This window comes from Xyrauchen texanus, chromosome 12 (genome assembly GCF_025860055.1).
Source record: "Xyrauchen texanus isolate HMW12.3.18 chromosome 12, RBS_HiC_50CHRs, whole genome shotgun sequence".
In the NCBI taxonomy this organism is placed as follows: Eukaryota; Metazoa; Chordata; class Actinopteri; order Cypriniformes; family Catostomidae; genus Xyrauchen; species Xyrauchen texanus.
This window is the reverse complement of record NC_068287.1, coordinates 19,630,279-19,644,302: the sequence shown is the minus strand read 5'-3', so window position 1 is coordinate 19,644,302 and position 14,024 is coordinate 19,630,279. Positions and strand designations below refer to the sequence as shown.

General features: G+C 38.9%; 1 protein-coding gene across 2 annotated transcripts in view; it reads right to left on the bottom strand.

Moving 5' to 3' along the window:
- LOC127652697 (E3 ubiquitin-protein ligase RNF216-like) overlaps positions 1-14,024 on the bottom strand; it is a 57,938-nt gene that overhangs the window by 42,565 nt on the left and 1,349 nt on the right. For both annotated transcript variants that reach the window (XM_052139008.1, XM_052139007.1), the window contains exons 4-13: positions 12,958-13,521; positions 8,128-8,204; positions 7,940-8,042; positions 7,387-7,548; positions 7,116-7,230; positions 3,786-3,922; positions 3,612-3,662; positions 2,669-2,806; positions 2,099-2,247; positions 1,581-1,659 (exon numbers count right to left, since the gene is read on the bottom strand). In XM_052139008.1, coding sequence (XP_051994968.1) covers positions 1,581-1,659; positions 2,099-2,247; positions 2,669-2,806; positions 3,612-3,662; positions 3,786-3,922; positions 7,116-7,230; positions 7,387-7,548; positions 7,940-8,042; positions 8,128-8,204; positions 12,958-13,521 — 1,575 coding nt within the window. The remainder of the gene's footprint in view (positions 1-1,580; positions 1,660-2,098; positions 2,248-2,668; positions 2,807-3,611; positions 3,663-3,785; positions 3,923-7,115; positions 7,231-7,386; positions 7,549-7,939; positions 8,043-8,127; positions 8,205-12,957; positions 13,522-14,024) is intronic.

Genomic DNA, 14,024 nt, shown 5'->3' with positions numbered 1-14,024 from the left:
GGGCACCATCTTACCCTAGGATGGCACCAGAAAGTCCACCGGCTGCCCTTACTCGTTCGCTATACGTTATTCAAGGACCCAAAAGCAGTTGCGGAACACAGACAATCGCTTCACGCTCATATCACGTGTAGAGCCTCAATTTGGCCAGCGGTGGCCCTGTCTACTATGCTGTTCAGACTGCATTCGTTTTGATTGGTTAGATTTATATGCACTTTGTTTATATACAATAAGTTATACTTTAAATGCAAATGTTTAATAGTATTATTTTTCTTAACAAATCAATGCATTTTTAAATAAATTGTGGTTAAGGTAGAGTGTAATTACATTTAATAATTTAATTCGAATTGTTTTATCACCAATTATGAAAAGAGCCGGAATGCCCATTGCTAATCTGAAAAGAGATTGTGTAGAGAAACATCTCACGGCAGAGAAACCATCAAGCTCGGTGTCAGCAGCCTTGAGGAGGCAAGTGCTGCAGTCTGAGGAGGAGAAGAGGAAGCAGCTGAAAATAAAGATAAACATCGCATACTTCATTATGAAAGAAGAAGAACCTTTCGTCAAATTTGGGCCGCTTATCAGACTCCACCACAAAAACTGAGTTTACATGAATCCCACATACGTGCGGAGATGATCGGTCAAATTGCTGACATAATGAGAGATAGCTGGCTGACCTCCAAGTATGCCAGACAGTCAACATACAAAAGCAGCTGGACAACTGATATCCTTTGATTTTAGTAGGCATGGGTTCAATGTGTGAGTTGGGTCCTAAGTGACCGGACGGATGGTGCCCCAGCCTGAGTTGGGTGATGGGTGATGGGGTATGGGGTTGTGGCCAAGCGACATCTGTAGAGAGTGAGTCCAGGAGAGGACACATGAACTTGACTTTGTCTGTGATCGGTTGGGCTGAAAAGCCATCTGTATGTGTGTTATACTGAAAAGTACCAGGATTAAAAGACTCAAGGTGAATTGTTTGTTCGGCTCCCAAGCAAGAAAAGCAAGTTAAAGAAATATCACACCACGTTTCCTTGTTTATTCAGAGTCTTGTTCAAGAGTGCTGCGTTTTTCAAATTCAACCTTTAAAAACACTCAACACACCTGCATTCTGTTAAACTGTATTAATTGCGCTGCATCTAGCCTTTGTTAGAGCAAGAATGCAATCAGTCAGAGGTAATCAACATTACTTGGCACACATGCAAAATTCAAATGCACACTTTTAGCATTCAAATGCGCAGTTTTATCTTAATTTCGAACAAAATTTTTATTTTTAATTTTAATTTGACAGCCTTAAAAGTGACCGCTTCGAGACACATATAGAAGTGGACAAAGAGAGAATTGAGCCAGATCACGAATGTATTTTTATAAAGGGACTACTGCAAAAACAGATGTCATTGAATTATTAACAGACACACACACACACACACACACACACACACACACACACACACACACACACACACACACACACACACACACACACACACACACACACACACACACACACACACACACACACACACACACACACACACACACACACACACACACACACCCCCTTATGTATATCCAACAAACAGACCAACCTTTCTGCAGCGAGGGTTTGGGCAACTGAACAGAGAAATCTCTTTGTCCAAAAGTGCTGGAAAGTTACAAAATGGACACCTTGAAAAGAAAGTAAGGAAAACATTTTTTTTATAATTATGATGGTGAGCCACTTAAAGAGGTCATTTCATAAATGTATTCACATTTTTATTTTTTTCCCTGAGTCCAATAGTAATTTAATTCATTAATATATTTGTACCTAAAACAGTCTCAGGCCCCAAAAATTAAATAGGCTGTCAAGATTGTTAGTGAATAAAAACCTAAAATTTGGTTTGTTTCTCACAAAAAGATATCGTATGGCTTCAGAGGACATGGAATATAGCACGCTCAAGTCGTATTGACGACTTAGTTACAATTCAATTTCATTACATGGAAAACAAAAGCATAAATATTTTTTGTTCCATTAAAAAAAGAAAGTCATATGGGTTTTGGAATGACATGAGGTGAATAAATGATGACAGAGTATTTGTTTTTGGGTAAACCATTGCCTTTTACTCACCTGACCAGTTCGTCAGCACAGGTGGCTGCTACGGCCTCCTCTGCCTGTCGTTCATAATATTTGCACAGAATGTTCTCAGGTAAAACCTTCTCCAGTTCACTGGTAGGGAAGGAACACGTACAGTTTCCGTCCATACAGCTCAACTCTGACTGCAAACAAACACAAATAATATTTTTCACTCATTTCTAGCCAGAACCAGGTGTCCAAATACTTCTTGTGTAAGCACTTAACAGTGCATCTATTGTTTTATCATTTAAAACTTAAAATTAGTTCTGTTTTGCTTGACACTTCATTTTTTTGGAATTGAATTCATTTTAGGATAAAAATGAAAGGAAGACAGTAGAGAAACTGGAAAGCACCTAAAAAGCACATGGCTGAAATTAAATCAAAATACAAGGGGATTTCAAAACATGGTTCAAAAGACACAAAGGTAACCTCTGAGATTGAATAGTCTAATCTCAGCACTTAAGTCACGGATGATGAAATATCACACATCTGTAGAACAGGATGCAGTTGAGTGCTAACTATCAGCAGCTATTATTCTACAATCATCCTCTAGGACTGGCTTACCCGTCCTGAGCCGAACACTGCCTCCTGGGCATATTTCACCAGACATTCCTTGCAGAAGAGATGGCCGTCTGTACACTGGGTCATCTCTTCAAAGGCAAAATCCCCACAGCAGCATCCACACAAAATCAACTGCCCATCCTGAGAGCACAGAAAAGACCAAAATGTAATTTTCATGTCATCATTTAATGCTCTGAAATCACAATGTTCAGCTTCCAAATCAATAAAAAAAATACCATGTCTGAGATACCAGTCAACCATTTAATTTTTAAAACATATTAGATAATACACACAAGCCACAGCTTTGAATTATTTAATGCTTTCATAAAATAATAGCAATGGCAATGAAATAAAAGAGACCAATGTAGACAATTCTTTTCTAATGAAGTTGGTAAGAAACTGAATACATTGATGCAAATAATGCAAACAATTAAGGTTATTATTATTAGTTATGCTATTTTATGTCTTTAAATGCAGCTAATCCAACTACATGGCTGTGATCATCACATACAACAGTTAGTAAGTTATAAACAAGACGTTAATATTGAGTAAACACCATTTCGGACATAAAGAGCCAATTGTTTTTTTCACCAATGAAAATAGTTTAGTTAATGTTACAAACCACATAATTGGAATTTTATGCAGCAAGCAATAACAGAAAATCTGAGAGATACAAACATTTAAACATTTCAGAGCTGTTAAAAGAAATGTCCACACTCTTGAAAAGTCACTTGTCCAATCGAATTAGTGGACCAGAACTAAATGTTTTAAAAAAGATTATTAAAACAGGTGGTCACTGATTCAAACAGCTGAAAACATAACTCTTATACTCAAAGCTGTTGTTGAGGCACACAGAACTGTAGCTAAGAGTACAGTTTGATTCATATGATGTGGTTTGACATGTCATTCCAGAAGCGTCTAAAGTACGCAAACACTTCACACCCACCTTTTGATATTGCTCCTCATTCACTTGCAAAGCCAAAAGGAAATCTTCATGCTATAAGTGGCAAAAAAAAAGAACCACACAATTATTGAACGTTTGGCAGCCTGAAAGCTTGATTCATCACAACGCTATTTCTTTAGGTTATTACATAAGATAAATTGAAGAAATGACCTGTACCTCAGCCATTTCCTTGGCTTTCTGCTCGTAAAACTGAAGCTCTTTTATGAGAGACGGCTGCAGTGTAGTCTCGTTACCTCGGCTCCATCTCCGATTTTTCTCCAAAAAGTACATCTTTCTCTCCAGTTTAAAGGAACCTGAGATGAATGTGACAAAATGAGCAAAACAATCAAGTCTTTAATTTTTTATCTGATTTTGTTTTGATGCATTTGAAAGCCACAGCCCATTACCAGAGGATGCACTATTGCATTTAGCTGTGTTATTTCTAAATTGTTTGTCTGTGTAAACACACAGTAGATGCCTCTGCTTTGACTGCTGTGACGTGTCTTGTGCCATTTTTAGACAACATCAAGTTTGAGGTTTAGTTCACTAAAATGAAAACTAGGGATGGGCATTTTGGTAATTTTGTCTACTCGAGCACTTGTCGAGTACCTCTGTCTGTTCTTCCTTTAAGTTACCGTAGTAATCTTGGTAAGCACGGACCAGTTTTTTTAGTGACTGTCTGAACCTTCTATTTTTCAAACAACACGAGACACCATAACATTGCGTTTTTAATGTGCGTGTTAATTTGAAGTTCAGTTTGAAGACTGAAGACTTGAAGCTGCACTGTGTCCCATTTAGCTGCGCTCTGTCTAGCTGTTTGAAACACTCGCCTGCTGTATAAGCGTTGCTTCAGCGCGTTGAGTCCACAGCCAAACGCGCCTGGTGTGTGTGTGTGTCCAAATGTTCACTCTTGTGAAAGAGGAAAGCTGCGATGCTCTGTATTGTTGTTGCTGTGATTCATAAAGCATTCCATTGAACTGGGGGAATCTGAATTTCCACCTTTCAGCTGGGGAAAGTGCAACGGAATGACACTTTATATTGGACATCTAACTAGGAAACTCATGCAGAAATCAACTCCCATTTCATCGAGATGCAGGTGCGTGTTACTTCAGAGGTTTACAGTCAGTGACAAACATTTACTTCTATTAAATAATATCCATTAACAAGTCAAAGTTCTTACATGAAATTATAATAAAATGTGTTTAGCAAATGTTTTGCAGAGACAAGTGTTCAAAACACGGTTAATTACCATAACGATAGCAGTGTTGTATCAGTTTTGTTGTTATGAGACGTTTCTGACAATCAATGTACCCCTCAAAACCACAACATAATCAGTCTCAAAATTCAAAATAAGCTCCCTCTTTGACACATGTGTGTTTAGTTGTCAGGTAATTGTCACTGAATTTCGAATTAATTGAAAAGTCACATCATGCAAGATCACTATCGATCATCGTCTTAGGTTGGTTAGGATCACTAATTTATTTTAAGAATGTGAAATGTCAGAATAATAGTAGAGAGAATTATTTATTCCAGTTTTCTTTCTTTCATCACATTACAGTGGGTCAGAAGTTTACATACACTTTGTTAGTATTTGGTAGCATTGCCTTTAAATTGTTTAACTTGGGTCAGACATATTTGGTAGCCTTCCACAAGCTTCTCACAATAAGTTGCTGGAATTTTGTCCCATTCCTCCAGACAGAACTGCTGTAACTGAATCAGGTTTGTAGGCCTCCTTGCTCGCAAAAGCTTTTTCAGTTCTGCCCACAAATTTTCTATCGGATTGAGGTCAGGGCTTTATGATGGCCACTCCAATACCTTGACATTGTTGTCCTTAAGTCATTTTGCCACAACTTTGGAGGGATGCTTGGGGTCATTGTCCTTCCAAATATGCAAACGAGCTTTACCTTCCTGGCTGATGTCTTGAGATGTTGCGTCAGTATATCCACATCATTTTCCTTCCTCATGATGCCATCTATTTTGTGAAGTGCATCAGTCCCTCCTGCAGCAAAGCACCCCCACAACATGATTCTGCCACACCCATGCTTCACAGTTGGGATGGGGTTTTTCAGCTTGCATGCCTCACCCTTTTTCCTCAAACGTAACGATGGTCATTATGGCCAAACCGTTACATTTTTGTTTCATCAGACCAGATAAAAGTTTTCCACAAAGTAAGATCTTTGTCCTCATGTGCACCTGCAAACTGTAGTCTGACTTTTTTATGGCGATTTTGGAGCATTGGCTTCTTCCTTGTTGAGCAGCCTTTCAGATTATATCGACATAGGACTCATTTTACTGTGGATATAGATACTTGTCTACCCGTTTCCTCCAGCATCTTGACAAGGTCCTTTGCCGTTGTTCTAGGATTGATTTGCACTTTTCACACCAAACTACGTTCATCTCAAGGAGACAGAATGCTTCTCCTTCCTGAGCATTATGATGGCTGCGTGGTCCAATGGTGTTTATTGTTGCTTACTATTGTTTGTACAGATGAACGTGGTACATTCAGGCATTGTAAATTGCTCCCAAGAATGAACCAGACATGTTGAGGAAATGTCAAGCAAAGAGGCACAGAGTTTGAAGGTAAGCCTTAAAATACATCCACAGGTACACCTCTAATTGACTCTAATTAGCCTGTAAGGCTTGACATAAGCTGCATAAAGCCACAGTTAACTTGTATGTAAAGTTCTGACCCACATGAATTGTGATATAGTCAATTAAAAGTGAAAAAATATGTCTGTAAACAATTATTGGAAAAATTACTGATGTCTTGCACACATTAGATGTCCCAAACGACTTGCCAAAACTATAGTTTGCTAATATGAAATCGGTGGAGTGGTTAAAAAAATTTGTTTTAATGATTTCAACCTAAGTGTATGTAAACTTCTGACTTCAACTTTAGGTTTCTCATCGAGAACGCGGCTTAATGTGGCCATGTAAACACATTAGCGGGATGTGTGTGAACAGACCGAACAACAATCGTCATAGGATGGAGCAACACCGTAGAAATAATTAAACATTTCTGGGAATACAGTGGGAAACAAACATACACTATAAACTATACCCATTTATATACACCAATTTAACATATTAAAGGCCTCTCGTGTTCGCATGTATGTGCTCGTACATCAGTGTAATTCCAGTGTAATACCGCTGCAGGTCGCAATGCAAATTTAAAGAAACAAAAACAGCAACAACTCTGGAATATCTGGAAATAAAGTGAAGGCTATGAGAATAAAATATCAAAGTCTCCCTCAGATACACGTTTGTTTTTTTACAGAGGAAAATTACGTTGATGTGGAGAAAGCTGCTTACTGACCGAGCAAGATGTATACAGGTGTAAAGAATACACTTCGAAAAACTTACATAACACTCAAGTTTTATGATCTATTTTCATGATATCTTTTCTACTTAAATTTTTGGGGGGAACTATTCCTTTTTGGACAGTTTTTGAATGCAATACCACGTCCTGTGTGAACGGCCCCTAAGGTAAGGAATACATGTAGTCACCCTGCTCAAACTTGAAGTCTATGAAGGCGCGCTCATTGGGCTCTCTCCTTCTCTTCTTCTTTCCTGAGGGGTCAGTGGATATCTCTTGCCACTTCTTGAGGGCTTCGAATAAGGCCTTCAACAGAAACCAGATGTATTAATAACAAACTCAAAAGCCTTCATCAATACTTAAACATGCCCACTGAAACACATGACTAATGATGTGGCATGCCGTTAAAACCCCTTGACATTAAAAGCTCACTGAAGTATTTAAGTACATATGAAGGAGCACCTTTCGGGTGATTGCATAGTGTCCTTTAAGGCAATTCAGGGCCCATCTGATATCCTGACAGCTCAACATTTTGAAATCACGCATCAGCATATCTGCAGCTTGGACTACAACCTCTGGGCCAACAGTCTTTAGTTTGAAATAATCAAAATAATTTTCACTTTCCTGCATAAATGAGAGAAAAAGGAGATAGAATTTTAAAAAGAAACCAACATAAGCTTCTTACCCAAGGTTCCCACACATTTAGGCAGATACATTTCCATCACTTTTACAGTTGTTTGTGATTACTGAATATGGATTTAAAAAATAATTTATAAAGATTACACTTCCAAAGAGCAATTCCTAGACAATATCCAATATCCACTTTTCAGGATTGTGTTCATTTAAACGGAAATGGGAATATCCTGGTATTTCCGGGTTTTCTATGACCACGGGAACCCTATATTTACCATATAATTGAATAGTAATTAACCAGTGACTCAATATACATGGAAACACTGTATGAAATACATGATATCCATTGCGTTACACATGATGAAAACAGACATGTGCAAACCTGTGTCTCAGAGTCATTAGTCTCGAGGAGCACACTGCTTTGCATCAAAACAGAGTTGGCTTTCTTCGGATAGTCAGGATTTTCCAACAACAAATTGCATATTCTGTGATAACAAACACAACGCATCACAAACATCTCATGTAAGGTGAGTTTTAGTGAGAAATGAGTAGAGAAAAGCTTGGACTTACACATTTAAATCTTTCAGTTCGCCTCTCTCTATCAGTTCAGCTACATATGCTTCCTGCACATCTGGAAAAAGGTCCATCTGGGAATATGAGCCAAAGCAAAACCAACCCTGCTGTTAATGTACAGTATGCACAGTGGGATAATGTAACTTCTGAGTGAAGTGCTAATCATATGCAGGGTTGGGCAAAACTCAGAATTTAAGAATGAAGCTGTACAGTCATCAAGTCAATTTGCATGTCACCCATTAAGGCAACTTCATTGTAGGTTCTCACAAATTTCCAATGGGTTTTAAGTATAGTGGTTTATAATTTATGAATAAAGGCCTGTAGTCAACAATAATTGAAGAGTAATTTATTATTTTAATAGAATTTTGTTCTACAACAAATTACTTAAAGGCATCAAACATGAATTTTTAAGGTTTTGTGAGCTTTAAACGCAAGTTGCTAACAAGCTGCTTCATATGGACTACAACTAACACAAGAATGCAGATTTAATGAATCAAGCAACCTTTGTAATTGTTATGAAGCAACTTGTTACATACTTGTATAGAACACTTTTAAAGCACACAACAGCTTCAAAATTAATATTTGAGGTATGACTGTCACTGTGTAATTCATATTGTAGAACAAATGTCTCTTAACTGTGTTAACCACAGACATTATATGACTCTGGAATTGAAAACAGCTATTCTAAAAACCAACTGAAAAATCCCTAGAGAACCCATGGCTTAAAAAACAACTTAAAGTCAAGCTCAGTCGACACCATTTGTGGCATAATATTGGAGTACCATAAAACTTCATTTCAACTCGTCCCTCACTTCCTTAAAAAAAAAAAGGACAAATCGTGGTTACAGTGAGGCACTTACAATGGAAGCAAATGGGGACAATTTTTGGAAGGTTTAAAGACTGATTTTATAAAATCACTTTGTCCTTCCTAAAAGTCATGTATTATTTGAGCTGCAAAGTTGTTTTAAGTAAGGGTTAATGCCCGACGAGGTGTCCATTGTCAGATTTTAATGGACGACGGCGAGGTGTGAACCGGCCGACGCGCAGCGGCCTGACGGTTTATTTAGCAACCGGAGATATTTATAGTCCGCTCAGCTTGTAGAACCCTTCAGGACTCAGAAATACGTGGATGGTGAACGCTGGTATCTTTACCGCTTTTTCTGTAACGCTTAATTATTGCTTTAAACACAGCATTACAGGTCATGAATCTGGTGTCAGTTATAATATTGAATTCCCTTATATGGCGGTTGATACCGGCTCTCAGGCTCCTTAGGCTTGAAACGCTGTACTCTCCTCCTGCCTTGGTTGTCTGGACAGCTGCGTAAAACTCCCGCAGGGTCTCATTCAGAGCAGCAGCGGTGTAATTTTCAAAGCTGGAGTCCATTTCTTTTTGAACAATAAAGTCTCTGAGTGTATTTACTGCCCATTTCGTATTTTTTTTCGTGTTGATCTCATCTTTTTCGTCTTCTATTTGATTAAATTCTCACAGTGTTATCTCTTTGTGTCATTTCTCCGTTTTATTTACATTTTTTCTTTCTTCAGCAGCATCCCAGTCGTCAAAGTTGTCATATTCTCCATAAATGTTAAAAGAAATAACGAAGTCGCTCATTGTTGTATTAGTAGGCTATGTAATATCTAACTAACGTTAGATGTTTGTTTTGATAGAGCAAATTGTTAACGGATACTTTGAATGCCTGTTGCTATGGTTACTCACAGCTGTTGTAGGCAGCGCATTTATTTATTAATTTCGAATGGTAAACAGGCAGGGTTGCCAGATGCCAGCAAGGTTTTCCAGCCCAAAACCTCGTCAAAAACCGCGAGAATGCACAAAAAAACCGCCCAAATTTGTTTTGGCTTGTTTCTCGCTATGGTTTCTCGTTTAAACACATGATAATCATTAACGAGTTTTAAAATTACCCATTGGTCCGTGTACTTTGCGTCCATTCGTTTTTCCTTTTTTAACCTGTAATCAAAAATTAACGGTTGTATTTTTAAAACACAAAGTTGAACACCAAAATTTGAATTTGAACTGCAAATGCTGCAGTTAAAATATTTTAACTGCAGCATTTGCATCATATATATATATATATATATAGTATAATAAATAAAATAAATATATAATAAATATTTATTTTTATAAAATAAATTAAAAAAAAATATTGACGCATTGTTTATGACTTTTTGCCCCTTTATTAAACATTTAAAATATTCACAAATTAATATGGAAAAAATGTCCATATTAATTAATTCTAAGGCCAAACCGGAAATTATATTTTTCCCGCAGTGCTGAATGAGAACAGCCATGTCTCTGGAACAATACAGAGAGGTGATTTAGATTTTTGTTCTGTGCATCTGGAATGCACCTGTCTCGATCTTTCAGTATATCAGATAGTTCATCAACAGCATTAATGGCAGTGTGGCACGCAATGTACGTTGCTATCCGCAGTTCTCGTCGTTTCTGGTCATTGTTGTCAGGGTTACTGGACTCACCCACTCTGCTAACTGTCTGACCGTTGGCTGGCACCTTGCCTTATGCTTCTTGGTGGATGCATGATCTTTAAGATCTTTTAAATGAGCACGGATATCAGCGTTGCAGTATTTACAGTGTGCCTTTCTTTCTTCTGCACCCGGTGCAATCCATGACTTTAAGTCTGGATCTCTTTCCCACTCTTTCCTGTAACTTTTTCTATATTTTGCCCACTTTGGCATATTGTCAGTGTCAGTCAGCTAGCTAAGTTTGAAAACCCCGCGCAATCTAGTGTGTTTGAGGGGAGGGCGGTGCCGGCGTGCGTGACGTGAGCTGAAGGGAAGGAGTGTCTGTTGTGAGTTTAGGGGGCACGTCAGCCAGACCTGTAGTGTGTGTGTGTGTGTGTGTGTGTGTGTGTGTGTGTGTGTGTGTGTGTGAGTGAGAGTAGGCTACTGAACAGACAGTCGCCGAAAGAAGGATCTGAAGTACCGATCTTTCGGCTACAAAAACCCGCCGAACTGATCCGAAACCAGCCCAATTTTTATCCACCCGCCCAAACCCATTTTTGCCCGCAAAAAAGATTGCAAAACCGCCCAGGATTTACGGCATTACGTCATCATGGCATCAAAGGTTTTTAGATATCTTTATCTTTACACAGAAAATGTTAGTAAGTGATTTTATCACACTAAAATCATGTTTACACACATATTGTTTACACACATATTGTTTACATCATGAGGCAATACTTTTTTATATGATATGAATACACAAATAGTTGAATATAAATATCAATACACGCATCTAGAGTATCTATATAATATCATGATAAAAGATTGTGATACATCAATAATTGATTGTATTGACACAGCACTAATACAGGGCTTGACCAGAAGGGCTGGTTTGAGTATTTCTGTGACTGCTGATCTCCTGGGATTTTCACGCACAACGGTCTATAGAATGTACTAAAAACATCCAGTGAGTGACAGTTTTGTGGACGGAAATGCCTTTTTGATGAGAGAGGTCAACAGAAAATGGCCAGACAAAGTCTACAGAAACTCAGATAACCACTCTACAATTGTGGTGAGAAGAATAACATCCGAGAATGCTATTCTGAGATGTGGGTTGGTGCTGTTTTGGCGGCACAAGGGGGGCCTACATAATATTAGTAGGTGGTTTTAATGTTGTGGCTGATCGTGTGTGTGTGTGTATATATATATATATATTAGTATATGCTATTCATAAACATTATATCGGATTTAGCAGGTCCTCTCTTTCAGAATTTCATCTGTTGACTTTCAGAGCATTATGTCAACTTCAGTCTGGTGAGCATTGACTTGAACTCTTAAAGGGAGTGTTGACACAACAATTTAAATACTCATAACTTACCTAATCTATCCCAAACACATATGACATTCATTCTTTCATCGATGGCCCTCAAAAGGAGATGTTAGGCAGAATGTTAGTCTCAGTCACCATTCACTTTCATTGTATGGAAAAAAATTAATGAAAGTTAATGGTGACTGGGGCTAACATTCTGCCTTTTGTATTTCCTTTACATTTCTCACTTTTGGTTGTGGCCTGGGTAGCTTAGCGAGTATTGATGCTGACTACCACCCCTGGAGTCGCAAGATCGAATCCAGGGTGTGCTGAGTGACTCCAGCCAGGACTCCTAAGCAACCAAATTGGCCCGGATGCTAGGGAGGGTAGAGTCACATGGGGTAACATCCTCGTGGTCGCGATTAGCGGTTCTCGCTCTCAATGGGGCATGTGCTAAGTTGTGCGTGGATCGCAGAGAGTAGCATGAGCCTCCATGTGCTGTGAGTCTCCGCAGTGTCATGCACAGCGAGCCATGTGATAAGATGCACAGATTGACAGTCTCAGAAGTGGAAGCAACTGAGACTTGTCCTCCGCCACCCGGATTGAGGCGAGTAACCACGCCAACACGAGGACCTAGTATGTAGTGAGAATTGGGGAGAAAAGGGCATAAAATTATTAAAAATTTTTTTAAAAAAACTCTCACTTCTGTGGGCTTTGAACAACATGAGGTTGAGTAATCATGACAGAATTTTAATTTCTGGATGAACTGTCTTTTTAATAATATGTTTTTTTATTTGTCAAGAACAACAAAGTGAAATTGATAAATGATTGTATCACGTCTTGCTGGGAAACAAGTGACTGAATAAGTAAATATAATAATTTATATTTACACCACAGTTCCCTTTTTCCTCTCTGGACAAGTAACTTTTTACACAGAAAGTGAATGACCAATTTACATGTCCAAAGGACAAGCACATGATAATTCTTAATGTCAAGCCCTGCCTAATATATATATGGTGCACAACCCCGATCAGTGGACTCACCACTCCCTTCACCAGGACATTCAAGGCAGTCTGGTCTGGGGCCAGCTGTACATGTGGCTCTCTGGGTGCTGACGGTCCAGGCCTCTCATTGTCAGCTGGTGCGGGGAATTGCGCAGGAGCAAGAGGGTTGGCCACCGGCTGCGGTTCATCTTGTTGGATTTCCACTAGCACAACCCCCTGTGGTGTCGGAGGACTGTCTGTATGCCTTTCAGGTCTCTGCCGGATGACCACTTCAATTGTACGGCCCGTGACTGACAGACCCAATTCAGTGGCAGGTGCAGTTGAAACAGAAATCGCCTTATCTTCTGAGTAATCACTGGGTAAACGGTCCTTATGAAGGGGTAGTACGTCCTTAACAGGCAATGGAGGTCTGTGCAAGTAACTTCCTCTAGACGTTGAGGGTACAGCATTCCTGTCCGTGGTTAAGACACCTATGGATTGGTTTCCTAATGTAGGATGTACAGTGGCTACGGGAGGGTGATGGGTGTGTGTGTTGGATCCAAAGGACTTCTCACCCCACTTTGCAGCAGGTCGGATCAGTTCACGATGAGGTGAGGGCTGTGGCTGCAAAAGAGTGTACAATCAATATTTGAATAGGAACAGATCATCGGTACTTCAATGTACTGAGTACAATGGCTATTTACTACTGGTTTGAAACAAGTATGAAATAGATTACCCAAGAATAACCTTCTGGCACACTTCTTTGTGTCATTATAAAGAATCATGAATTTAAGGCTTGAGCAGACAGAAAATTTCACTCTTTCACTCTCCGTCCTATTTTCTTTACCTTTCTTGAAATGGATTGTTCACCCAAAAATTGAAATTCTGTCATCATTTACTCACTTTCATGCCTCATCTCAGATGTGAATGACTTACTTTCTTCTGCTAACACAAAAGATTTCTAGCTCTGTAGGTCCATCCAATGCAAGCGAATGGTAATCTGACCTTTGAAGCTCCAAAAAACACAGTGTTTTTGGAGCTTCAAAGTTCAGATCAACATTCACTTGAATTGGATGGACCTACAGAGCTGAAATATTCTTCTAAAAATATTTTTTTGTGTGTGTTCA